This window comes from Bufo bufo, chromosome 5 (genome assembly GCF_905171765.1).
Source record: "Bufo bufo chromosome 5, aBufBuf1.1, whole genome shotgun sequence".
NCBI classification, from domain to species: Eukaryota; Metazoa; Chordata; class Amphibia; order Anura; family Bufonidae; genus Bufo; species Bufo bufo.
In genome coordinates, this window is record NC_053393.1 from 136,430,699 (window position 1) to 136,457,028 (window position 26,330).

Consider the following 26,330-nt stretch of genomic DNA (forward strand, 5'->3'; position numbering starts at 1 on the left):
GGAGGCAGCAGCGGTAGTAGTCAGTCAGTGTGGACTGTTGGGGGGAAAATCACCTACTCGGCGTTGTGGCAGTTTTTGGTGAAGGTTAACATAGCCATACTGTACGTAGAATATGTGGGCAGAAGGTGAAGCGTGGCCAGGTTGCCAAAGTTAGCACTACGGCCCTGTGTCAACATATGCAGCATCACCATAAAGTAGCCTGGGAGAACAGTGGCTCCAATTTGGTGGTCCAGGATGCCGCAGCAACCGATGCATCACACAGTAGCACGCACCCGGTTTCAGACAGTCAAGGCTTCACCACCTAAGCTGAAGATAGCTGTCTGTGATTCCCATCTTCTGCTGGACCGGATGCTCCTGCTCCTCCTCCTTATCAGTCATTCTGTCAGCAATCGATCACCAAAGTGATTGCCAAGAGAGAACAGTATGCATGCACTCAGCCAACGGCACAGAAGCTAAATGTGCTCCTATTCAAGTTGCTAGTGCTGCAGCCCTTCCCTTTCCAAGTGGTGGACTCTGCACCTTTCAGAGAACTGATGACTTGTGCCGAGCCAAGGTGGAGAGTCCCAAGCCGTCCTTTCTTTGCCAAAAAGGCAGTACAGCAGCACCAACATGTGGAGCTGTAACTACGGTCAGGGACAGTACATGTCCTTTACAGTCCACTGTAGTTCCTGTACAGCCACATCAGCAACTTGGTCAGGTGACGCAGCTTCCGCCTCCACATTGTCATGCAGTTGGTCCGGCAACAATGTCCTCCTCTGCCTCCTAATCCTCCACCATGTCCTCAGCCTCCACTGCAGGAACAATTCACATTGACCCTCCAGCATAACACATGTGCAGGTTACGGCGGTGTCACGCTGTTCTGCACCTCGTTTCCCTAGGTGATCGGAGTCACACAGGGGAGGAACTGCTCCGTGTCCTTCATCAAGAAATCGAATTCTGGCTTTCTCATCGACAACTCAAAATCGGAACCATGCTGACCGACAACTGGAAGAACATGGTGTCAGTGCTGCGTCAAGGAGGTCTGAGCCATGCGCCCTGCATGGCACACGTGTTCAATCTGGTTGTCAAGCAGTTCCTGAAGTCTTCCACCCATCTGCAAGACATCCTAAAAATGGCCAGAAAACTTTGCATGCACTTCAGCCACTCGTACACCACAAAGCACACCCTCCTTGAGCTGCAGCAGCAGAACGGCATCACCCAACATAGGCTGATATGCGACGTTTCCACCCGTTGGAATTCCACCCTCCATATGTTGGACCGACTATACGAACAGAGAAAGTCCATCAATGATTTCTTGATGATCCAAGTGGATAGGAGTACTCCCCTGTGTAATTTCGATGTCAGCCAGTGGCAGCTCATGTGTGACACCTGCCATTTGCTAAAGTCCTTTGAGAACGCCACGTTATTTGTCAGTCGCCAGGACTACAAGATGAACAACGTCATTCCACTGCTTCATGTCCTGGAACAGATGCTGGTAACAATGGCTGGTCACGGGACAGGAGACAAGGTGTTTAGATCTCACGGCAACATGAGCCCTGTGGGGGCAAAACTGGAAGAGCAGGAGGACATTGGAGCACAGGCAATGTGTAGTGAAATGGGTGGTTTTTCTACTCAGCTGACAGGAGAGGAGCAGGAGCAGCCAGAGGAGCTACAGGGTGAAGAGGAAGATGAGACAGAGGACCCAGACACACTGTGGCAGTATGCAGTGGAGATGGAGGCAGGGAGTCCCTCCGAGTCACTTGCACAAGTTGCCCGAGGCATGCTCACTTGCTTGCGTAGTGTGGGGATTCACTCTGGTAGGCAGGTTAGCGGATGCAGTATAGAGGAAATTACAAAGTCTTTAACTTAAATTGTTCAGTGCTTATTTACACAGAAGGCAAAACAAAATAACAGTTTGCAGTCTTGGTGTTTGTTCACACCATGGAAACACAGAACACAAACATTCACCTTGATAGCAGTTTTGCATCAGCGGTCCCCAGCAGGCTTTAGGGGCATGTTTTCCACCATGCGGCTCTCAGCCCTTTTGCACGGCACACATCTACAGATCCCAAACCACAGAGACTCCACAGCTTCACTGTGAGATGAAGGATAATCCACACCACCTGATTAATGGTGACTGCTTTTTATAAGCCTCCCAAGACCCAGCCTGGAACATGGGGCATAGCCACTCACCCAGCACTTTGGCTACTCTCAGAAAAAGCCGTCCCCGGATTGGCTTTACAGCCATACTAAAAAGCTGAATTGTCAGACTGCAAAGCAATAATGACACTTCAGGAAAAAAACGGCTCTTACCTCACCGAGGCCAGGAACCTTGGTGACACGTACCGACCATCAATGATGGCCCCTTGTTCCTTCCTACATACCTCCCCCCTTTGTTCAACCCTGAGGGGGTGGATACACATTAAATAGTGTACCCGGGACAAGGCATCCGCTCTTCCTAGTAACCGGCCTGACCTGGGTTCCATCGAAAATGTGTAATTTTGCAAAGAAAGAAACCACCGGGTGACCCGGGCATTTCTGTCCTTGGCCTGGCTCATCCATTTGAGAGGGGAGTGGTCAGTCACCAGACGAGACTTTCTCCCCAGCAAATAATAGTGGAGAGACTCGAGGGCCCATTTGATAGCCAGGCACTCTCTCTTCACTATGCTATACCTGGTCTCTGCTGGGGTAAGCGTCCGGCTGAGGAAGACAACGGGATGCTCCTCCCTGTTAACCTCCTGAGACAGTAATGTACCGACCCACCTCTGGGGTATCGGTCTGTACTATAAACTCCCTTCTGAAGTTGTGCGTCACCAAAACCGGGGACCCACACAGGGCCGACTTCAAAGAGGAGAAAGCCTTTTCCGTCTGCTCATTCCAGTGGACCGTCACTGACTTGCGTTCCTTCAAAAGGCCTGTCAATGGTGCAGCCATTGTGGCAAAGTGGGGGAAAAACCTCATATAGTATCCCACCATTCCCAGAAACGACTTTACTTGCCGAGTAGTGACAGATCGGGGCCAATTCCGAATTGCCTCAATTTTGTTCACCTGAGGTTTGATAACTCTGCGTCCAATTACATACCCCAGGTACTTGGTCTCTTCTAACCCTATCGCACACTTTTTTGGGTTAGCAGTCAAGCCAGCCTTCCTAAGGGAGTCCACTACAGCCTGTACTTTAGGTAGGTGACTTTCCCAGTTGGTGCTGTGGATAACTATATCGTCCAGGTACGCCGAAGCGTACCGACGATGTGGACGGAGTACAATGTCCATTAGCCTTTGAAACATGGCGGGAGCACCATGTAGATCAAAGGGTAATACCTTGTACTGATACAGCCCCTCTGGTGTGATGAAAGCCATTTTTATCTTTGCAGCCTCCGTCAAGGGTACCTGCCAGTACCCTTTGGTGAGGTCCAACACAGAAAAATACCGGGCTTGGCCTAACTTCACAATAAGCTCATCTACTCGGGGCATGCGATATGCATCAAACTTGGAAACCTCATTAAGTTTGCAGAAGTCGTTAAAGAATTGTAATGTCCCATCCAGGTTGGGTATTAAGACTATCGGACTGGCCCATTCACTTTTTGACTCCTCGATGACATCTAGCTGTAACATCAGCTGCACTTTTTCCAAGATGGCTTGTCGCTGCGATTCAGGTATCCGGTATGGTTTCAACCGGATTCTGGCCTGAGGCTCAGTGACAATGTCATGTCGGATGATAGAAGTACGTCCAGGGAGGTCCGAAAACACATCCGTGTTTCTGTTGACGAACTCCCTGGCCTCCTGAGTCTGTTTAGAGGAAAGGTTGTCAGCAATCTTTACTGTGGCAACTGCTTCCCTCGTATCAGACCGCGGGACTGGAAACTCTACCCCTAGAAATCCCGGCCAGGGGCTGTTGTCCATACTGGTCTTCCTATCTTTCCATGCTTTCAACAAGTTTACATGGTACAACTGCTCCGACTTTATCCGCCCGGGCTGGTGTACCTTGTAGGTTACCTCCCCAACTTTTTCGAGCACTTCGCAGGGACCCGGCCACCTAGCCAGGAACTTACTGTCCACCGTCAGCACCAGAACCAAAACCCGATTTCCTGGGTTAGAATTTCGAACCCGAGCCTGGCGATTATAGACCCTACCCTGGGCTCGCTGGGCTGTCTCCATATGTTCCCTAACCAGAGGCAACATTGTCTCCATCCGCTCTTGCATTTGAGTGAAATACTCAATCACACTTATGCAGTGTGGGTTGTTGTTCCCACGCCTCTTTGGCTATGTCCAGCAACCCACGCGGATGTCGGCCATACAGCAGCTTGAAGGGCGAGAACCCCGTAGAGGCCTGAGGCACCTCTCGCACTGCGAACATGAGATAGGGCAGTAACAGATCCCAATCCCTTCCATCTTTAGACATTACCCGCTTTAACATGTTTTTCAAAGTTTGATTAAACCTTTCTACCAGGCCGTACGTTTGCGGGTGATATACGGACGTCCGCAACTGTTTGATCTGTAGTAGTTTACTGAGTTCCCTCATGACCTTTGACATAAAAGGGCTCCCCTGGTCGTCAGAATTTCTTTAGGTAGGCCCACTTGGGAAAACATCTCCACTAACTCTTTGGCTATGAGTTTGGCCGAGGAATGTTGCAGCAGCACCGCCTCCGGGTATCGAGTGGCATAGTCCAGGACTAACAAGATGTGTTGGTGCCCTCTAGAGGACTTTCGTACTGGGCCTATGAGATCCATAGCGATCCACTCGAATGGAACCTCAATAATCGGGAGAGGGACCAGGGGACTACGGATATGTCGCTGGGGGCTGGTTATCTGGCAGGTTGGGCAAGACTTGCAATACACTTCCACCTCTCTGAACACACTGGGCCAGTAGAAACGCTGTAGAATCCGGTCCTGCGTTTTCTGCTGGCCCAGGTGTCCCCCAAGAACATGTTGTTGGGCTAACTCCAACACAAGCTTGCGATATGTCTTGGGCACCAACTGTTCAATATGCACACCCAGTAGTTGATTTACCCAATACAGCATCTCCTGTTGAACCACAAAACTGGAGAACATAGACTCGGCCCCCGGTTGTTGCGGCTCACCCTCAACTACTACCACATTTTCCCAGGATTGAGCTAGAGTCGGGTCCTGGTGCTGTGCTGTACCTAAATTATCTCCGGAGATGTTGAGGTTTGCCAACTCCGGACCCGGCAGCAAGTCCTCCACATCTCCCACCATCACACGTAGCGGGGTTGTCTCCCTCTCTTCTACCGAAGTGGCGGTCACCCCTACCGCTGGCCCTTCGGTCTCAGGTTCCCAGGGTTCTGGTCTCCCCCCTGAGCTGGGCCACTCTGCTAGGGTTATTCCTGTCTCATGTGTATTGGTGACTCTCGCCTCAGGCCACAGTGATGGGAAACCGGGGAAGTCTCTCCCAATTATTAGTTCATACTGTAATTTTGAGGCGACGGCCACCTCATGAGTCCACCTGCCAGCCACTGTTGACAGAGAGACCAGGGCAGTGGGATAGTCCTTTAAGTCTCCATGAATGCACACCGACTTTTCGGCCAGTATACTCGGCAGGCTCTTACCAGGGACACCAGGCTCCCTGAATCCAGCAGCCATAGTTAGTATCCATAGGTTCAGCCTGATGGGGACAGTCGGCCCTTATGTGTCCAGGCTCCTGACACGCCAGCAGGCCACAGGGGCTGAGTATGCAGGGGGGTACGTCCCGGGCGGGTTTTACTGGCACCAGCCGCTGGGTCTGGGGTGGAGATTTCCGTGGTTTGACGTGCCCCCTCCAAAAAGAACCCCCCTGTAGTTTTCTGGTGGCCTCGTTGCGCTCCACCAGGTAGACCATCTCTAAGGCATTACCAGGAAACACCTGGCCAATCCAGTGTTGGAGAGGGTACAGCAAAGCCCTCCAGAACACATCCGCCAACAGACGGTCCACCATAGCAGTGGGAGTTAGCACGTCAGGCTGCAGCCATTTTTGTAACCAGTGTAGCAGGTCATAATATTGTGGTCTGGTGGGTTCAGCCGGGTTAAATTCCCACTGATGCACCCGCTGGGCCCGGACCAATACATTCACCCCCAGTCTTGCCAGAATCTCACCTTTTACGGTCTGGTAGTCGGCCTCTGGATCATCGGGTAGATCGAACACTTGCTGGGGTCCAGACGCCAGGAACAGAGCGATGACCTCAGCCCACTGGTCTCGGGGTAACCTCTCCCTCACGGCCACCTTTTCGAACACCGCCAGATAGGTCTTGACGTCATCCGAGGGGGTCTTCTTAGGGATCGCCGCACGGACAGCTTTCCAGGCATCGTGGATGTTCTGGGACACTCCTGGCGCTTGCAACGCCATCACATGTTGTAATAACAGCTGGTTAGTCTCCTGCTGCTGCTTATTAGCCTCCCGCTGCTGTAAGTTTGCCTCCACAAGGGCTTTCACGACTGCCTCCATTTTGTCATGGGACACGGGTTGTAACCTTTCCAACTTAATATAGGACATAAACTCGTGCCTGGAAAACACTAAAAACTTTTCGGCCTTCAGGCCTGCCTCACTGTGTTTGCCCGCATCTGACATCAATTGTGGGGATTCGCTCTGGTAGGCAGGTTAGCAGACGCAGTATAGAGGCAATCACAAAGTCTTTAACTTTAATAGTTCAGTGTTTATTCACACAGAAGGCAATACAAAATAACAGTTCGCAGTCTTGGTGTTTGTTCACACCATGGAAAGTCCACAGAACACAAACATTCACCTTGTTTCATCAGCGCTCCCCAGCAGGCTTTAGAGGGCTGTTTTCCAGCATGCGGCTCTCAGCCCTTTTGCACAGCACACATCTACAGATCCCAAACCACAGAGACTCCACAGCTTCACTGTGAGACGGAGGATAATCCACACCACCTGATTAATGGTGACCGCCTTTTTTTAAGCCTGGCCTGGAACGTGGGGAGTAGCCACCCACCCAGCTACTCCCAGTAAGAGCCGTCTTTGATCGGCTTTACAGCCATACTAAACAGCTGAAGTGTCAGACTGCAAAGCAATAATGACACTTCAGGAAAAAAAATGCTCTTACCTCACCGAGGCCAGGAACCTCGGTGACACGTACCAACCATCAATGATGGCCCCTTGATTCTTCCTACAGTAGTGACAGACAAATTGTCACCATTCAGCAGAGGGATGACTTCTGGCTCTCCACCTTGTTGGACCCTTGCTACTGGCACAAATTCGGGGCCTTTTTTACACCCATTGAGAAGGAAGACAAACTGAACTACTACAGAGACATCCTATGTAGTCAGTTGGCCACTGCCTATCTGCGCCATCGTCCATCCTCTCGCAGGTCTTACCTGGGGGGTCCACTGCCATGGCTGCTGGGGAGGGGAGGGATGGGCTGGCAGGAGAAGTACTAGCTCCATCAGCAGCAGCCTGAGTCTACAGTCGCTGATGAGTAGCTTTCTTCACCCGCATAGTGCTCACCAGCAGCAGCAGCAGGTAGACTTGGAGCATGACCTGAACCAGCAGGTGGTGGCATACTTGGACAGCACCTTACCACCCCACATTGAAGATCCGCTGGACTACTGGGTAGCCAAACTGGATTTGTGGTCGCAACTAGCAGAGTTTGCCCTTGAAAAGCTGTCCTGCCCGGCCAGTAGTCTGGCATCAGAGTGGGTGTTTAGTGCGGTGGAGGCCATAGTTACCCCAAGAAGAACTCACCTGTCTACCCAAAATGTGGAGAGACTGACCTTTGTCAAGATGAATCAGGTGTGGATCAGCCATGATTTCCAACTACCAATTCCTGATGCATCAGACTAGATCATCCATTGTGCCACACCAACAATTTGATACAAGGTTTGAGACAGTTTTTTTCTTATTACCTGCCTCAGCTAATACTTTGATGCTGCAACCCGCCTGATGCCACACATCTGATGCCAAGTGCTCCTTCAACCACCTTTGTCAGCGGGTACTGGTATTGCCACCAACCGCACAACTCTGTTACCGGGTCACTTTGGGTATCCTGATGCTGCCATCTCCACATTTTGTCACCTTGCCACTCTGTGGTATCCTGATGCTGCTGCCATCTCCACAGTGTGTCACCTTGCCACTCTGTGGTATCCTGATGCTGCTGCTGCCATCTCCACACTATGTCAACTTGCCACTCTCTGGTATCCTTCTGATGCTGGTGCTGTTGCCACCTCCAGTCTTAGTCATTGTACCACTCTGTGGCCTCCTCATGCTGCCGCCACCTCCAGACTCAGTGATTGTGCCACTCGGTGGTCTCCTCATACTGCCGCCACCTCCAGACTCTGTCATTATGCCACTCAATGGACTCCTCATACGGCTGCCACCTCAAGACTCTCATTGTGCCACTCAGTGCTCGTCTCCTGATGCTGCCAACTCCAGACTGTGTCATTGTGCCACTCGCTGGCTTCCTCATATGGCTGCCACCTCCAGACTCTGTCATTTGGCTACACTGTGGTCTCCTCATGCTGCTTCCACCTCACTACTATGTCTTAGGTCCACTCTGTGGACTTCTCATGCTGTTCCCACCCTCCCCACTTTATGACTGGTCCACTAGTTTGGCTTTTGGCCTGGCTGACAATCATTTATTTGACCTTTCTTCTGATCTGTCAGGAATAAAAAAAATGAGACACACAACAGATCGTGTCTGTGTAGCAGCTGTAAGGCCTGTATGGTCCCATCAGAATTGGCTTATGATTTGGTAGCCAAAAGCAGGAGTGGGTAAAAAACACAGAAGACATGCAAATATTCCATTCACTTGTCATCTCTGTTTTACATCCACTCCTGTTTTTTTTGGCATTAGCAATATTGATGGGTTATTGAGCAACTGCTGACTGAAGGCTTATGCTCCACAGACAGGATCTGTTTTTCATGGGTTATTGTTCTGACAGATCAAAGGAAGGGCAAATTAATCAGTGACGTCAACACAAACTTACTGCTGACACCCTCTCCACTCTGTCAGGGGGCTCTACTTGTATAATTTAAAGGGTTTCTGTCATGAGAAATAACGTTATGTAGCTGACTGACATTAGCGATGTGCTATTTTAAGTGTCTTTATTTTAAGAGAACGGCGGCAAGCAGGGAGTTATAAAGCATACTGTTATGTACTGCTGACATTAGCACATCGCTAATGTCAGTCAGCTACATAACGTTATTTCTCATCACAGAAACCCTTCAATAGAACAGGTTCTGTAGACATCTATGTGGAATGAGCTGACGACGGTGTAAAAGTAGTGACTCGCTTCTGCCAGTGATTTCCTGGGTGGGCCTTTTCAAGCCATTTCTAGTGTGTTGCACCCATACCGCCCAAGTGGAGAGAAGCAAGGACCAAATCAGTGTCAAAACAGCAATAACAGAATTAGTATGTTGAGTAATGACTATTTTAAAAAAATTTGTCCCTTCTATCTTTAAAAAAAAATCCACAGCAAAACCCTTTTAAAGGGAAATTCCCATCCTGGACATTTATGGCATATCTACAGGATATGCCATAAAAGTTTAATCGATGTGAGTATGCTTACTCACTATATTTAGAAATACCATAGTAGTGAATGAAGAATGACAAGCATGGGCAGTCTCTTCACAACAGCAGTGAGATGGGGTCAAGAGACCCCTGTTCTTGTGATAGGTGCTAGTTTTAATTTTGGGGCCTGCACATATTGAACATTCAAGGTACATCCTGTGGCTATGCCATAAATGTCCAATATGAGAATAACCCTTTAAAGTAGAAGCAAACATTCAGGTGTCCAGCATAAGCTGGCTCTACACATAGTTTGGTGAATGTTTGTTTTGAAGACAGCTATCTCTACTGACCTCCTCATAAACATGCGGGCTCACATATGTCAAGTACATGTTTATGGGGGGAAAAAGATAAGCAGCTGCCAGGCCACTCTTATCTCACATATAAACAAAAAGGATTGTGCATATTGAAAACTTAATTTCCCTCGACATCTGGTATCTGAAAACAGTTATGTGTCACACATGCACATTAGATTGTCAATGGATCCCAACAAAATTATCAGCATTAACCTAATTTTATCAAATACTATGGTCTCCAACCTATGGCTCTCAAGCTGTTGAGAAACTTCGACCCCATCCTGCCCTAACAGCCACAGGCTGTAAGGGTAGCATAACTGATGAAGCTTGTACAATTATTGTTTTGACTTGGTGAAGTCTTTGAAACATCTGCTTGGGCTGTAGGTAATCCTGCTATGTCTGTGCTATCATGTCATAATCTAAAATCAAAAGTTCATTCATTTCAGTTCAGTACATTAATTTTCTGGCAAATGTCATCCACTGTTATGTAGTAAATATGAAATTTGGGGCCTGGCTACTCATTAACATCATGATAAATGTGCAGAACAATCATTTCCCCTAAGTAACATTTGCTTAGCATTTTATTCTTGAGTACAAAAGTTATTTATGTGCTATACCTTTGTTTTAATTTTAATCATTAAAAAACACCTACTCAACACTCAAAACAACAGATGGCAGACTTTACTTTTTATTGATAACTAACCAGAAAGGTCAGCATGGAGATAAAGGCTTGTTTTTAAGCTTATGTAGCAGGGCGATAAAGACCTGACACCCATCCTTGTTAGGATTTGATTACTAGAAAGAAAATGGAAAGGACAGAATGAAAAGGACAGATTTGGCACATAACTGAGCCGAACGGAGCTTACGGACCCCATAGACTATAATGGGGTCCGTTAAGTTTTTGCTCAGAAGATGATTTTGGAGCGGAGACAAAAGTTGTGCGCGCAGGACTTTTGTCTCCGCTTCAAAAATCTTCCTCTAAGCGGAAACCTAACGGACCCCATTATAGTCTACGGGGTCCGTAGGCTCCGTTCGGCTCAGTTATGTGCCGAATCCATCCTTTCCGTTCTCCTGCTCCTATAACGGAGCAGGAGAACGGAAAGGCTGAACGCTGATGTGAGCTCAGCCTTAATTGATTCTGACAGATTAGGTTAAAAGTTTTTAAAATCATGTTGTTTTTAGATCCAAGTGCTTAATTCTTTATAGTGATCTTTGTTTTGCTACAGACTAGTGATAAGCGAAGTTATGAAAATTTGATTCGGCTGCTTTGCCGAGTTGCACAAAGACATTCTTCACAAAGTGCATTTCCTTGTAAGTAGCGGGTTCAATGATGGGGATTGGCAATTGTGCTGCCCCCCAGTCATTGAACCGCTCAGAAGCCACGTTCATCGCTGATCAAGAAATCTGATGTAAAAATAGAGGCCTTTCATGGGTTAAAAACAAACAAACAAAAAAAAATCATCTATTTGAGCTTGAAGAGGCTGCCGCGGCCCTCTTTATTGAAGATCCAGCGAAATCTCGCACGGTCACGATGGCTGGCATGGTGACGTGACACGACACACCGTGCACAAGATTTTATGTGGGATCTTCAATGAAGATGGCCGCGGTGGCCACTTCACGCTCAAACAGATGAGGTGAGCATGTAATTTTTTTTTTTACTCCATTTAAGGGAAAATTGATTTGTAACCACAAACCATGAGGAAATTTGGTTTCACGGCAAATTGAATTTTCCCTGAAATTCGAATTATAAGTCTATTTTGGGTACTTCCATTCGCTAAACTCTAGTACAGACTATTGAGCTCCTAGCATAGACATACTGCATACTGTCTTATAATTTAGTTAGTATGCAGTATGGTCAGAAGCACCATCTAGTGGCTGCTGCAGCAAGCATTTTTGGGTTCATTTATCAAACTGATGTAAAGTACAGGGTGGGCCATTTATATGGATACACCTTAATAAAATGGGAATGGTTGGTGATATTAACTTCCTGTTTGTGGCACATTAGTATATGTGAGGGGGGGAAACTTTTCAAGATGGGTGGTGACCATGGCGGCCATTTTGAAGTCGGACATTTTGAATCCAACTTTTGTTTTTTCAATAGGAAGAGGGTCATGTGACAGATCAAAATTATTGGGAATTTCACACGAAAAACAATGGTGTGCTTGGTTTTAACGTAACTTTATTCTTTCATGAGTTATTTACAAGTTTCTTTTTGTTTACAGCCATTGACATGTCGCCGAGGTTAACACGTGAGGAGCGGATAGAAATTGTGTTGATGTCTGGTGAACGCAGTAACGGGTCATTGCAGCAGATTTCAATGCAAGACACCCTACGAGACCACCCATCTCCCATTCTACAGTTAGCAAACTGCTTGTTAAGTTTTGTGAAACTGGTTCAGTGTTGGATTTGCCAAAATGTGGACGCATGAAATCTGTCTCTAATGAAGAAACATCAGTGGCTGTCCTAGCTTCATTCAGCAAGAGCCCACAGCGTAGCACTCACCGAATGTCACTGGAGAGTGGCATTAGTCGAACATCCCTTCGGCGGATATTAGCTACTCACAAATGGCACCCTTACAAACTCCAGCTACTGCAGCATCTCAACGAGGATGACCCAGATCGGCGCACTGAATTTGCAGAATGGGCAAAACAAAAATTGGAACAGGACCCTCAGTTTACGCAGAAGATTTTGTTCAGTGATGAGGCAAACTTTTATGTGAATGGTGAAGTTAACAAACAAAACCACCGCTATTGGTCTGACACTAAACCACATTGGATAGATCCCTCCAAGACTGTTGGAAGAAACAAATTGATGGTATGGTGTGGTATATGGGGTACAAAGATAGTGGGGCCATTCTTCATCAATGGAAACCTCAAGGCCACTGGATATGCGAAATTGCTACATGATGATGTGTTTCCCTCTTTATGCACTGAAGCTGGCACGTTCCCTGAGTTTTTCCAGCAAGATGGTGCACCACCACATTATGGGTGTCAGGTCCGAGCATTCCTAGATGAACAGTTTCCTGGAAAGCGGATTGGTCGTCGTGGGCCAGTTGAATGGCCCCCAAGGTCTCCTGATCTGACCCCCTTAGACTTTTATCTTTGGGGTCATCTGAAGGCAATTGTCTATGCTGTGAAGATACGAGATGTGCAGCACCTGAAAATACGGATACTGGAAGCCTGTGCTAGCATTTCTCCTGCGGTGTTGCTATCAGTGTGTGAAGAGTGGGAGAAGAGGGTTGCATTGACAATCCAACATAATGGGCAGCACATTGAACACATTTTATAAGTGGTCAGAAACTTGTAAATAACTCATGAAAGAATAAAGTTACGTTAAAACCAAGCCCACCATTGTTTTTCTTGTGAAATTCCCAATAAGTTTGATGTGTCACATGACCCTCTTACTATTGAAAAAACAAAAGTTGGATTCAAAATGGCTGACTTCAAAATGGCCGCCATGGTCACCACCCATCTTGAAAAGTTTCCCCCCTCACATATACTAATGTGCCACAAACAGGAAGTTAATATCACCAACCATTCCCATTTTATTAAGGTGTATCCATATAAATGGCCCACCCTGTAGAACTAGCTTAGTTGCGCATAGCTACCAATCAGATTCCACCTTTCATCTTCCAAAGGAGCTGTGGAAAATGAAAGGTGGACAAAACCCACCCTAATCACATAGCAGGACAGGTTACATCAGAACAGTGGCGGATTGGCCAAAGACCTTACAGGGAAATTTCCCGGTGGGCCGATGCCCAGGGGCCCACCTACGCCCTCCTCATGGCCGGCCAGGGAAAGTTTTTGGGGATGTATTTTGTGCTGCTGGCAGCATTTTGTGATGGACTGTGGTATCTGGCTTTGTTGGGGTGGTATAATGTGCCACAATATGGTATTGCTGGCCCTGCCTTCCATCAATTTGGACCCAACTACAAAACAGCACCACTTTTAGTATTTTATCCTGGGCCATTTTAAGTTCCCAGTTTGCCCCTGATTCAGAACACTGAGCTACAGATCTGCTTCCGCTCTTGTCTCTTCTCTGCCTGTCAATAACTATGATCTTACATAACACTGATAAGATTTGTGTGTTTGTAGGAATGGAGCTCATGAAGAGACTGCTGAAGTGTTAACAGGATGGACAAGATACAGACTGCTGTTGTCCATCCCCTCTACATTTCAGCCATACAAATTCACTTAAAAGGGTTGTCCCATGAAAAATGTTCAAATTTTTCAAACCAGCACCTGGATCTGAATACTTTTGTAATTGCATGTAATTAAAAATGTACTATAGCCACTGAGTCATTACCGGTAACTGAAATCTATCTGTATAGCGCCAACTGCTGTTTGCCCTTTTTCTAACTTCTCTGTCCAGTTCACTGAATTTGACACACATGCTCAGTTCCATTCCTTCGGCTGCCACCAGCTGTAGCACAACATGCCCCCTGAGAAAGTGCTCACCCCCTGAGCTGCCAGCTTGAAATAAATCTGGAAGTGCAATTGCAGCAATGAATGGGGAGATTTCTGGATCTGTGTGGGGTACAGGGCTGGTTCTAGGTTTATAAGAAAGAGACTGTACTATATGATATCTGGTTTTCATATTTTAGGTTACTCATGGAATAGCCCCGTTAATAAAGTATACTAGAAAAACTTTCATTGTCATTTCCCCTACACATTACAAAAAGTAATTAATTAAATGACAGTTGCAAAATCTTGGTCAGCAAAGATTCAACATTTTCCCACATTGATGGATTTAATAGTGATTACCGATACATTCTTCTCAAGTTTCTGTCAGAAGTTCTCTCGCAACATTTAATTACACTTTTATTATATAAGTAAAGATGAGCAAAGTTAGGAAAAATTTGATATGGCTGTTTGCCGAATTTCACAAAGAAATTTGATTAGTGACAAATTACTTTGTCGTGAAGCGCACTTTGTATGTAGAAGGCGTAATGACAGCAAATGGCAATTGCAACGGTCCCTGTCATTGAACCCCTCAGATGCCGTGTTTATCTTGCTGATCACGGCATCTGAGGCTACCATTTAAGCCTTTCAGGGGTTAAGCAGGGTAAAAAAATTAGAAAAAAAAAAAAAAAAACGTATCCTTTTGTTCGCATAGCGACCGCTACTGCCATCTTGATTGAAGACATCGCACAACATTCCATTACGTTGGCTGGGTGTAGTGACATCATCACTAGTGTTGAGCAAATTGAAGATGCGTAAAAGCTCATGCGCAGTGACGTATGACGTAATTCGTCACTAAGCTATTTTTTTTGTAAAATTCGGCGAAGCAGAAGAACCGAATTTTAAAGAACTTTGCGGAACACTAGTCATCACTGATGACATCACGGCGCTCGGACAGCGTGCCAGCATGATGACATTATAGTCATCCCAGATTTGCGGAAAATCTAATTTTTCCTGAAATTGTTTGACTTTGATTCGCTCAACAATAATTAGAACTGTTGTGGAATTCATTTCAGGTTCTAGTTACCATGTGAGTGAAGTTCATCAGACAAGCTTCTCAATTATTTCTGCAATGACATCCATCTACTGTTGCTGTCAACTCTTCCAATAACTGTCCATAGTAAACCCCATGAATTACTTAGTTTGTAGAACCACCTTTAGCAGCAATAATGTGAAGTAATCATTTTTTTGCGTGTGACTTTATCAGTCTTTCACATTTTAGGAACTTCTAAGGACCAACTTTTTTTTATTATATCCTGATATATAAAAGCATAGAATTCAAAGAGGGTGTTTTTCATGACTGTAATTTGAAGCTTCAATCCAGTCTTTGGTGCTTTAAAGAGGTTCTGCAGCAGATATATATTGATGACCTATCCTCAGAATAGGTCATCAATATCTGATCGGCAGGGGTCCCACTCCAGACACCCCCACCAATAAGCTGTTTGAAAAAGAGGCGGCTCTCATGTAAGTGCTGCTTCCTCTTCAAGATTACATGGTGCGCCGTTTTGCTTGTAAAGACACCACTGAGCATTTACAAGTGCTTGTCACACTTACCTCTCCTGCGGATAGGTCATCAATATGGCCTGGCTGTGCAACCCCTTCAAAGCACAGAAGACTGGATTGAAACTTCAAATCAGGGCTCATTCAGGAGACCGTATGCGTTTTGCGGTCCACAAACTGTAGATCCACAAAACAGGAATACCAGCCGTGTGCGTTCTGTATTTTACGGAGCGGCCATCCCTATGATAGAAATGCCTAGGACATGGTCTGTCTTTTTTGTGGGGCCTCAGAACGGAAGTATGGATGTGGACAGCCCACTGTGTGCTGTCTGCATCTTTTGCGGCCCTATTGAAATGAATGGGTCTGCATCTGTTCCGCAAAATCGTGGAACGGATGCGGACACAAATATGCAGTCACGTGAATGGGCCCTTACAGTCATGAGAAACACAAGGTACACTTAAATGGGCCGAGCACTTTTATTTACACTGAGCCCCCTGCAATAGCGATATGACGTGCAGAGTAATCTTGAAGAGAAAGCAGCGCTCAGATGAGTGCTCTTCCAACAAATGACTGGTGACAGTGGGCGGGTTGGACTCTTGCCGATTTGAAGATAGGTCATCAATCTGTACTGGCTGCACAACCCCTTTAAGCAGGTTTGGATTCATTTGGTCAAGGATTATGATTTTATTTGCTATTCTGAAAAAAAAACTTCACCAATACTTATGTCCAGAGACTTTACCTATTTTTCTCATCTATTTATTCCTTACTGAGGAGTGAAATAGCTGCAGAAGCTCCAGAGCCAGAATCGACACCGGAACTACACAGCTTCATCCATTTCTCTGCTTACTGCAGCACTTACCTCACTGAATAGGAGCAGCGCTACAGTAATAAGCATCGTCCACTACACAAATGGATAGAGCTGTGTATATAAGAGGGGAAAACATGTCTGTGGTATATAGTGCCGCCTGTCCTATTATCTGTATACCCTGTATACTATGTTTGATATGTAACGGAGGTTGGTTTTACGTTATGCATCTAACTATGTAGAGTGAATATATTACTATATGTGTCTGAGTGCACTGAGCATGCTCAGACATCCTGAGTCAGCCATTTTAAAAAGGGCTAGAAAGGAGGTGCGGAACTTGGTGCTGACAAGGAGTAGGGCTGTGAGGAACAGTTATTTTGGAGAGTGATGAGAGGAGAGTTTGGAAAGATTGAATAGAGACGCCTGAGAGGAGAGTCGTCAAGGAGAGCGTCATCTAGAGAGAGATGAAAAGGCTGATTGTTATCTGCACACTGAGCTTTTCGACCTTCAGGATATAGATAAGATAAGATAAGATAAGATGCCTTTATTGTCACTGTACAATACAATATACAGTACATCTTTGACAATGCCATGTGAAGGCATAAAAATAATGTCATATAGATGACACGGCATTGAGGCTACACCGTTTATATACAACCATGTGCTTGTAGGTAACTTGTGACTAGGCACAGGCATAAGTATAGCACAAAAAATATCTAAAACAAAGACAAACCTTAATCTCTGTATATTAAAATATATTTTAGGACTCTAATAGGGACTTTCCAGTTTCAATTTAGAAAGTTTTTTGTACAAATAAAATGTACTATAACTTTTTAGCGTTTTATTTTCTTACTCTCTCTCTCTCTCTCTATATATATATATATATATACACTGCTCAAAAAAATTAAGGGAACACTTAAACAACACAATGTAACTCCAAGTCAATCACACTTCTGTGAAATCAAACTGTCCACTTAGGAAGCAACACTGAGTGACAATCAATTTCACATGCTGTTGTGCAAATGGGATAGACAACAGGTGGAAATTATAAGCAATTAGCAAGACACCCCCAATAAAGGAGTGGTTCTGCAGGTGGTGACCACAGACCATTTCTCAGTTCCTATGCTTCCTGGCTGATGTTTTGGTCACTTTTGAATGCCGGCGGTGCTTTCACTATAGTGGTAGCATGAGACGGAGTCTACAACCCACACAAGTGGCTCAGGTAGTGCAGCTTATCCAGGATGGCACATCAATGCGAGCTGTGGCAAGAAGGTTTGCTGTGTCTGTCAGCGTAGTGTCCAGAGCATGGAGGCGCTACCAGGAGACAGGCCAGTACATCAGGAGACATGGAGGAGGCCGTAGGAGGGCAACAACCCAGCAGCAGGACCGCTACCTCCGCCTTTGTGCAAGGAGGAACAGGAGGAACACTGCCAGAGCCCTGCAAAATGACCTCCAGCAGGCCACAATTGTGCATGTGTCTGCTCAAACGGTCAGAAACAGACTCCATGATGGTGATATGAGGGCCCGACGTCCACAGGAGGGGGTTGTGCTTACAGCCCAACACCGTGCAGGACGTTTGGCATTTGCCAGAGAACACCAAGATTGGCAAATTCGCCACTGGCGCCCTGTGCTCTTCACAGATGAAAGCAGGTTCACACTGAGCACATGAGACGCCGTGGAGAACGTTCTGCTGCCTGCAACATCCTCCAGCATGACCAGTTTGGCATTGGGTCAGTAATGGTGTGGGGTGGCATTTCTTTGGAGGGCCGCACAGCCCTCCATGTGCTCGCCAGAGGTAGCCTGACTGCCATTAGGTACTGAGATGAGATCCTCAGACCCCTTGTGAGACCATATGCTGATGTGGTTGGCCCTGGGTTCCTCCTAATGCAAGACAATGCTAGACCTCATGTGGCTGGAGTGTGTCAGCAGTTCCTGCAAGACAAAGGCATTGATGCTATGGACTGGCCCGCCCGTTCCCCAGACCTGAATCCAATTGAGCACATCTGGGACATCATGTCTCACTCTATCCACCAACGTCACGTTGCACCACAGACTGTCCAGGAGTTGGCAGATGCTTTAGTCCAGGTCTGGGAGGAGATCCCTCAGGAGACCGTCCGCCACCTCATCAGGAGCATGCACAGGCATTGTAGGGAGGTCATACAGGCACGTGGAGGCCACACACACTACTGAGCCTCATTTTGACTTGTTTTAAGGACATTACATCAAAGTTGGATCAGCCTGTAGTGTGTTTTTCCACTTTAAGTTTGAGTGTGACTCCAAATCCAGACCTCCATGGGTTGAAAAATTTGATTTCCATTTTTTATTTTTGTGTGATTTTGTTGTCAGCACATTCAACTATGTAAAGAACAAAGTATTTCAGAAGAATATTTAATTAATTCAGATCTAGGATGTGTTATTTTTGTGTTGCCTTTATTTTTTTTGAGAAGTGTATATATATTTGCCCTCTGTGAAGCTGCACATACCTGTTCCTGCTGTCAGTTGAGGTGTAGATACAATTGTACCTAGTCTAGACAATGCTCTGTGAGTGGAACACCTCAGCAGCAGCTGTGCAAATCTTCCTGATAGTTTGCTTAGAACCAATTAAAGTCTATGGGGCTATTCACATTCGTCATTTTTTTTATTGGCCAGTGAATGGAGGCCATCAAAAATTTGACATATTTTAGTGGCCAGATGGAGTCTACTGAAATCAGATACTATGTGATAAACTGGCCTTTCATTGATTAAAGTAAAAAAAAAATACCTCACCCGTTGCATGTAAGAGAACACTAGCTCCGCATTGGAAGCTGCAGGACATTACGCTCCCAGTGTTGTGTTGTCACATGATCACACTGGCATTGTAGGGTCCTGCTACCTTCAGTGTAGAGCAAGTGGTAAGGTGAGGGTTTTTTAAAAGGATATTTCGGCACTACTGGAGACACATATACTGTACATACTGGGGAACTATGGGGGGCACGTAGATATACTGGGGCACTATGGGGGGGGGGGGGCATTGGATGTCCAGGTGGCACTATGGGGCACATTATATATACTGAGGACATTGCAGCAAAATTTAGGCCAATGATCTACATCCAAACAGATGCAAAATGACTATTAAAAATGGATATATCACCAGAAAATGGATGCACACAGAGATGCAAATTGCCATGAAAATTGACAGTGTGTCCGTTTTTAACAGCATTTTTTTTCAGTCACAACCACTGAGGACTGCATAGTCTGCATACCAAACAAATATCCAGAAAATGGTGGGGAATTGCAACAGTTTTTTTTTTGTTTTTTTTTAGAAAATTGGGTAACTTTTCATTTATATAGTGATTACACACTTATATGTATAAAACTATTATTAGTTATTACTCCCTTTAATCCTTGCTGTGCATAAATAGATAAAATACAGATGTAATATTTTATATATATTTTTCCCTTTTTTTTTTCAGCTGGATCATGTGAGCTGCTCAGAAAACACAGATGAAGCCAAATTTTCTGGGGATGTCTCTATGCCAAGTCCTAAAACCAAGTTTCACTCAAGAGACATGAAAAAGGAATTAATTACGTATGTAAATTATGTACAATTTTCACTATAACAACAAAATGAATTATTTTTGCAGATAACTCCTAAGGTTTCATAGACACGACGGGGCTCAGAGATCAGGTAGCATATATCGCAGATATTCTGTCCTAAAAGCAATACTTCTAGGGAAGAATACATCAGCCATATGACATATGATAAAACCTGCCACAATAAATATTTTTCTTCATTTGATTAGTATGGAGTAGGGTTGAGCGAACCTGAACTGTAAAGTTCGGGTTCGTACCAAACTTTAGGATTTTTGGACCCTGGACCCGAACATTTCCGTAAAAGTTCGGGTTCGATGCTTTCTTGGCGCTTTTTGAAAGGCTGCACAGCAGCCAATCAACAAGCGTCATACTACTTGCCCCAAGAGGCCATCACAGCCATGCCTACTAATGGCATGGCTGTGATTGGCCAGTGCAGCATGTGACCCAGCCTCTATATAAGCTTGGGTCACATAGCGCTGAACGTCACTCTGCTGTTACAAGTGTAGGGAGAGGATGCTGCTGGACTTGTGATTTCAGGGACAGCATAGGAGAGAATCTAACTCAGCAATCTACAGACAAATAGTTGTGTGGGTGCAGGGCACAATCGTTTTACCCTGCACTGAGCTCATTGACCAAAAAATACTAACATTTAGAATTCTGTTAGTTAGGTGGGTGGTGGCGGCGGCCATTTTATGCATGCTCAGTGCACCAGCACTGCATCTGAGCTTTTGGGACATTCCAAATCCCAATTTTTTGGGGCAATCTACAACATCTGTATTAGTCAGTGTGCAATTTAAGGTAGAAATACACCCATCATTTTCTGGGGCTTGAAAAACACATTTTTTTTTCTTCAAAAAACTGTATTCTCCAGATCTGCAAGTGTTAAATTCAAGTTTAACCCCTTAAGGACTTAGGACGTACTGGTACGCCCCATTTCCCGAGTCCTTAAGGACTCAGGACGTACCGGTACGTCCTAACTTTAAATCGCGATTGCGGCGCGGCGGGGGTTAATCGCAACAGGATGTCCACTGAAATCATTCAGCGGGCATCCTGTCACAACGCCGGGAGGGTCATGTGACCCCCCCGTATCGGCGATCGGCTTTACGTGCGGTTGCGGCGGCTGTGCGGCGGTGCCATCGGGTCCCCATGCGGCTGTAGGGGGGGACCCGATGGCATGGAAGGCAGCGCGATGTCTAAGGAAGGCATTGCGCTGCCTGCCGGTGTAGAGCCTGTGAGATCCAGCCCCCTGGATCTCACAGGCCCCAGAAGCTGTATGAGTAATACACACTGTATTACTCATACAGCCAATGCATTCAAATACAGAAGTATTGGAATGCATTGTTAAGGAATATACCCCCCAAAGTTCAAGTCCCAAAGTAGGACAAAAAATAAAGTGAAAAAAAAAGTTTAAAAAATAAAGTTTTCCCCCCCAAAAAATTAAAGTTTCAAGTAAAAATAAACAAAAACGACATTTTCCCCAAATAAAGTAAAAAAAAAATTGGTAAAAAATAGGGGGGGGGGGGGGGGGGAGTCTACATATTAGGTATCGCCACGTCCGTATCGACCGGCTCTATAAACATATCACATGACCTAACCCCTCAGATGAACACCGTAAAAATAAAAAAATAAAAACCTGAGACAATCGCCCAAAAAATAAAAAAACTATGGCTCAGAATATGGAGACACTAAAACATCATTTTTTTTGTTTGAAAAAAGCTGTTATTGTGTAAAACTTACATAAATTAAAAAAAAATTATACATATTTGGTATCGCCGCGTTCGTATCGACCGGCTCTATAAAAATATCACATGACCTAACCTCTCAGATGAACACCGTGAGAAAATAAAAAATAAAACTGTGCTAAATAAACCATTTTTTGTCACCTTACATCACAAAAAGTGTAATAGCAAGCTATAAAAAAGTCATATGCACCCCAAAATAGTGGCAATAAAACCGTCATCTCCTCCCGCAAAAAATTATACCCTACCTAAGATAATCGCCCAAAAACTGAAAAAACTATGGCTCTCAGAATTTGGAGACACTAAAACATGATTTTTTTTTTGTTTCAAAAATTATATTATTGTGTAAAACTTACATAAATAAATAAAAAGTATACATATTTGGTATCGCGGCATCCGTATCGACCGGCTATATAAAAATATCACATGACCTAACCCCTCAGATGAACACCGTAAAAAATGTAAAATAAAAACTGTGCTAAATAAACCATTTTTTGTCACCTTACATCACAAAAAGTGTAATAGCAAGCGATCAAAAAGTCACACGCACCCCAAAATAGTGCCAATAAAACCGTCATCTCATCCCGCAAAAATCATACCCTACCCAAGGTAATCGCCTAAAAACTGAAAAGATTATGGCTCTCAGACTATGGAAACACTAAAACATATTTTTTTTTTGCTTCAAAAATGAAATCATTGTGTAAAATTTACATAAATAAAAAAAAAGTATACATATTAGGTATCGCCGTATCCGTGAAAACCTGGTCTATAAAAATATCACATGATCTAACCTGTCAGATGAATGTTGTAAATAACAAAAAATAAAAACGGTACCAAAACAGCTATTTCTTGTCATCTTGCCTCACAAAAAGTGTAATATAGATCAACCAAAAATCATATGTACCCTAAACTAGTACCAACAATACTGCCACCCTATCCCGTAGTTTCTAAAATGGGGCCACTTTTTTGGAGTTTCTACTCTAGAAATGCATCAGGGGGGCTTCAAATGAAACATGGTGTCAAAAAAAACAGTCCAGCAAAATCTGCCTTTCAAAAACCGTATGGCATTCCTTTCCTTTTGCGCCCTGCCGTGTGCCTGTACAGCAGTTTACGACCACATATGGGGTGTTTCTGTAAACTACATAATCAGGGCCATAAATATTGAGTTTTGTTTGGCTAACCCTTGCTTTGTAACCGGAAAAAAATTATTAAAATGGAAAATCTGCCAAAAAAGTGAAATTTTGAAATTGTATCTCTATTTTTTATTAATTCTTGTGGAATACCTAAAGGGTCAACGACGTTTGTAAAATCAGTTTTTGAAATATTGAGTTTTGTTTGGCTGTTAATCCTTGATTTGTTACTGGGAAAATGGATTAAAATGGAAAATTTGCCAAAAAGTTTAAATTCAGAAATTTCATCTCCATTTGCCAATAACTCTTGTGGAACACCTAAAGGGTTAACGACGTTTGTAAAATCTGTTTTGAATACCTTGAGGGGTGTAGTTTCTTAGATGGGGTCACTTTTATGGAGTTTCTACTCTAGGGGTGCATCAGGGGGGCTTCAAATGGGACATGGTGTCAAAAAAAACAGTCCAGCAAAATCTGCCTTCCAAAAACCATATGGCATTCCTTTCCTTCTGCGCCCTGCCGTGTGCCCGTACAGCGGTTTACGACCACATATGGGGTGTTTCTGTAAACTACAGAATCAGGGCCATAAATATTCAGTTTGGTTTGGCTGTTAACCCTTGCTTTGTAACTGGAAAAAAAATATTTAAATGGAAAATCTGCCAAAAAAGTGAAATTTTTTAATTGTATCTCTATTTTCCATTAATTCTTGTGGAACACCTAAAGGGTTAACAACGTTTGTAAAATCAGTTTTGAATACCTTGAGGGGTGTAGTTTATAGAATGGGGTCATTTTTGGGTGGCTTCTATTATGTAAGCCTCGCAAAGTGACTTCAGACCTGAACTGGTCCCTAAAAATATATATTTTTTAAATTTCTGAAAAATTATAAGATTTGCTTCTAAACTTCTAAGCCTTGTATCATCCCCAACAAATAAAATATCATTCCCAAAAAGATCCAAACATGAAGTAGACATATGAGGAATGTAAAGTAATAACTATTTTTGGAGGTATTGCTATGTATTATAGAAGTAGAGAAATTGAAACTTGGAAATTTGCAATTTTTTACAAATTTTTGGTAAATTTGGTATTTTCTTTATAAATAAAAATTTTTTTTTTTTACTTAATTTTACCAGTGTCATAAAGTACAATATGTGACGAAAAAACTATCTCAGAATGGCCTGGATAAGTCAAAGCGTTTTAAAGTTATCAGCACTTAAAGTGACACTTGTCAGATTTGCAAAAAATGGCCAAGTCCTTAAAGAGGACCTTTCACCTGTATAAACTATGTGAACTGAGTATGGTGCCATATAGAGCGGCGCCCGGGGATCTCACTGCACTTACTATTATCCCCGGGCGCCGCTCTGTTCTCCCGTTATAGGCTGCGGTACCTTTGCTTTTTAAGTTATAGTAGGCAGGTCTTCCCTTGTCCTGTGGGCGTCTCCTTCTCCTAGGCTGCAGTGCTGGCCAATCGCAGCGCACAGCTCACAGCCTGAGAGGTTTTTTTCTCCCAGGCTGTGAGCTGTGCGCTGCGATTGGCCAGCGCTGCAGCCTAGGAGAAGGAGACGCCCACAGGACAAGGGAAGACCCGCCTACTATAACTTAAAAAGCAAAGGTACCGGAGCCTATAGCGGGAGAACGGAGCGGCGCCCGGGGATAATAGTAGGTGCAGTGAGATCCCCGGGCGCCGCTCTATATGGCAGCATACTCAGTTCACATAGTTTATACAGGTGAAAGGTCCTCTTTAAGGTGAAATAGGGCTGAGTCCTTAAGGGGTTAATATATACAGCTTTCATATTCTGTTAGTTTTCTGGGGTTTGAAAAACATACTATTTATTTTAAAAAAAAACCTGTATTTTCCAGATCTGCAAGTGTTAAATTCAAGTTTAATATATACAGATTTCATATTCTGTTAGCAAAAAAAAGACTTTTTTGGCAATCTACAACATCTGTATTAGTCAGATGTAGAAATACACCCATTATTATCTGGGGTTTGAAAAACAAAAAAAACACTATTTTCAGGCCTTGCAGCATCAGCACGTGTGAAATTACAGGCTTATACACTCACCTAAAGAATTATTAGGAACACCTGTTCTATTTCTCATTAATGCAATTATCTAGTCAACCAATCACATGGCAGTTGCTTCAATGCATTTAGGGGGGTGGTCCTGGTCAAGACAATCTCCTGAACTCCAAACTGAATGTCAGAAGGGGAAAGAAAGGTGATTTAAGCAATTTTGAGCGTGGCATGGTTGTTGGTGCCAGACGGGCCAGTCTGAGTATTTCACAATCTGCTCAGTTACTGGGATTTTTACGCACAACCATTTCTAGGGTTTACAAAGAATGGTGTGAAAAGGGAAAAACATCCAGTATGCGGCAGTCCTGTGGGCAAAAATGCCTTGTGGATGCTAGAGGTCAGAGGAGAATGGGCCGACTGATTCAAGCTGATAGAAGAGCAACGTTGACTGAAATAACCACTCGTTACAACCGAGGTATGCAGCAAAGCATTTGGGAAGCCACAACAAGCACAACCTTGAGGCGGATGGGCTACAACAGCAGAGGACCCCACCGGGTACCACTCATCTCCACTACAAATAGGAAAAAGAAGCTACAATTTGCACGAGCTCACCAAAATTGGACTGTTGAAGACTGGAAAAATGTTGCCTGGTCTGATGAGTCTCGATTTCTGTTGAGACATTCAAATGGTAGAGTCCGAATTTGGCGTAAACAGAATGAGAACATGTATCCATCCTCTGATGGCTACTTCCAGCAGGATAATGCACCATGTCACAAAGCTCAAATCATTTCAAATTGGTTTCTTGAACATGACAATGAGTTCACTGTACTAAAATGGCCCCCACAGTCACCAGATCTCAACCCAGTAGAGCATCTTTGGGATGTGGTGGAACGGGAGCTTCGTGCCCTGGATGTGCATCCCTCAAATCTCCATCAACTGCAAGATGCTATCCTATCAATATGGGCCAACATTTCTAAAGAATGCTATCAGCACCTTGTTGAATCAATGCCACGTAGAATTAAGGCAGTTCTGAAGGCAAAAGGGGGTGCAACACCGTATTAGTATGGTGTTCCTAATAATTCTTTAGGTGAGTGTATACTGCTGTCAAATTCAGTTTTTAAACAAACACTCATTTTGGCACAAAAAATTTAGTTGGCAGCCTTTTATGCAGATGTCATTGTGAGATACACCCTTAATACATTTTGGTTACATTCAGAGATTTTAAATACCGCCATTTGGTGTACCAATATTGAATTCAGGCCTACACTGATTCAGGCCCTGTGAGATACTCCCTCTACATATAGGGGTTTGAATTAGGCATTTGAAAT

The 26,330-nt window shown here is 44.5% G+C and overlaps 1 protein-coding gene across 2 annotated transcripts in view; it reads left to right on the plus strand.

The window, feature by feature from the left end:
* Nucleotides 1–26,330, plus strand: part of ST18 (ST18 C2H2C-type zinc finger transcription factor) — a 180,858-nt gene that overhangs the window by 74,505 nt on the left and 80,023 nt on the right. For both annotated transcript variants that reach the window (XM_040432085.1, XM_040432086.1), the window contains one exon: nucleotides 20,005–20,120. In XM_040432085.1, coding sequence (XP_040288019.1) covers nucleotides 20,005–20,120 — 116 coding nt within the window. The remainder of the gene's footprint in view (nucleotides 1–20,004; nucleotides 20,121–26,330) is intronic.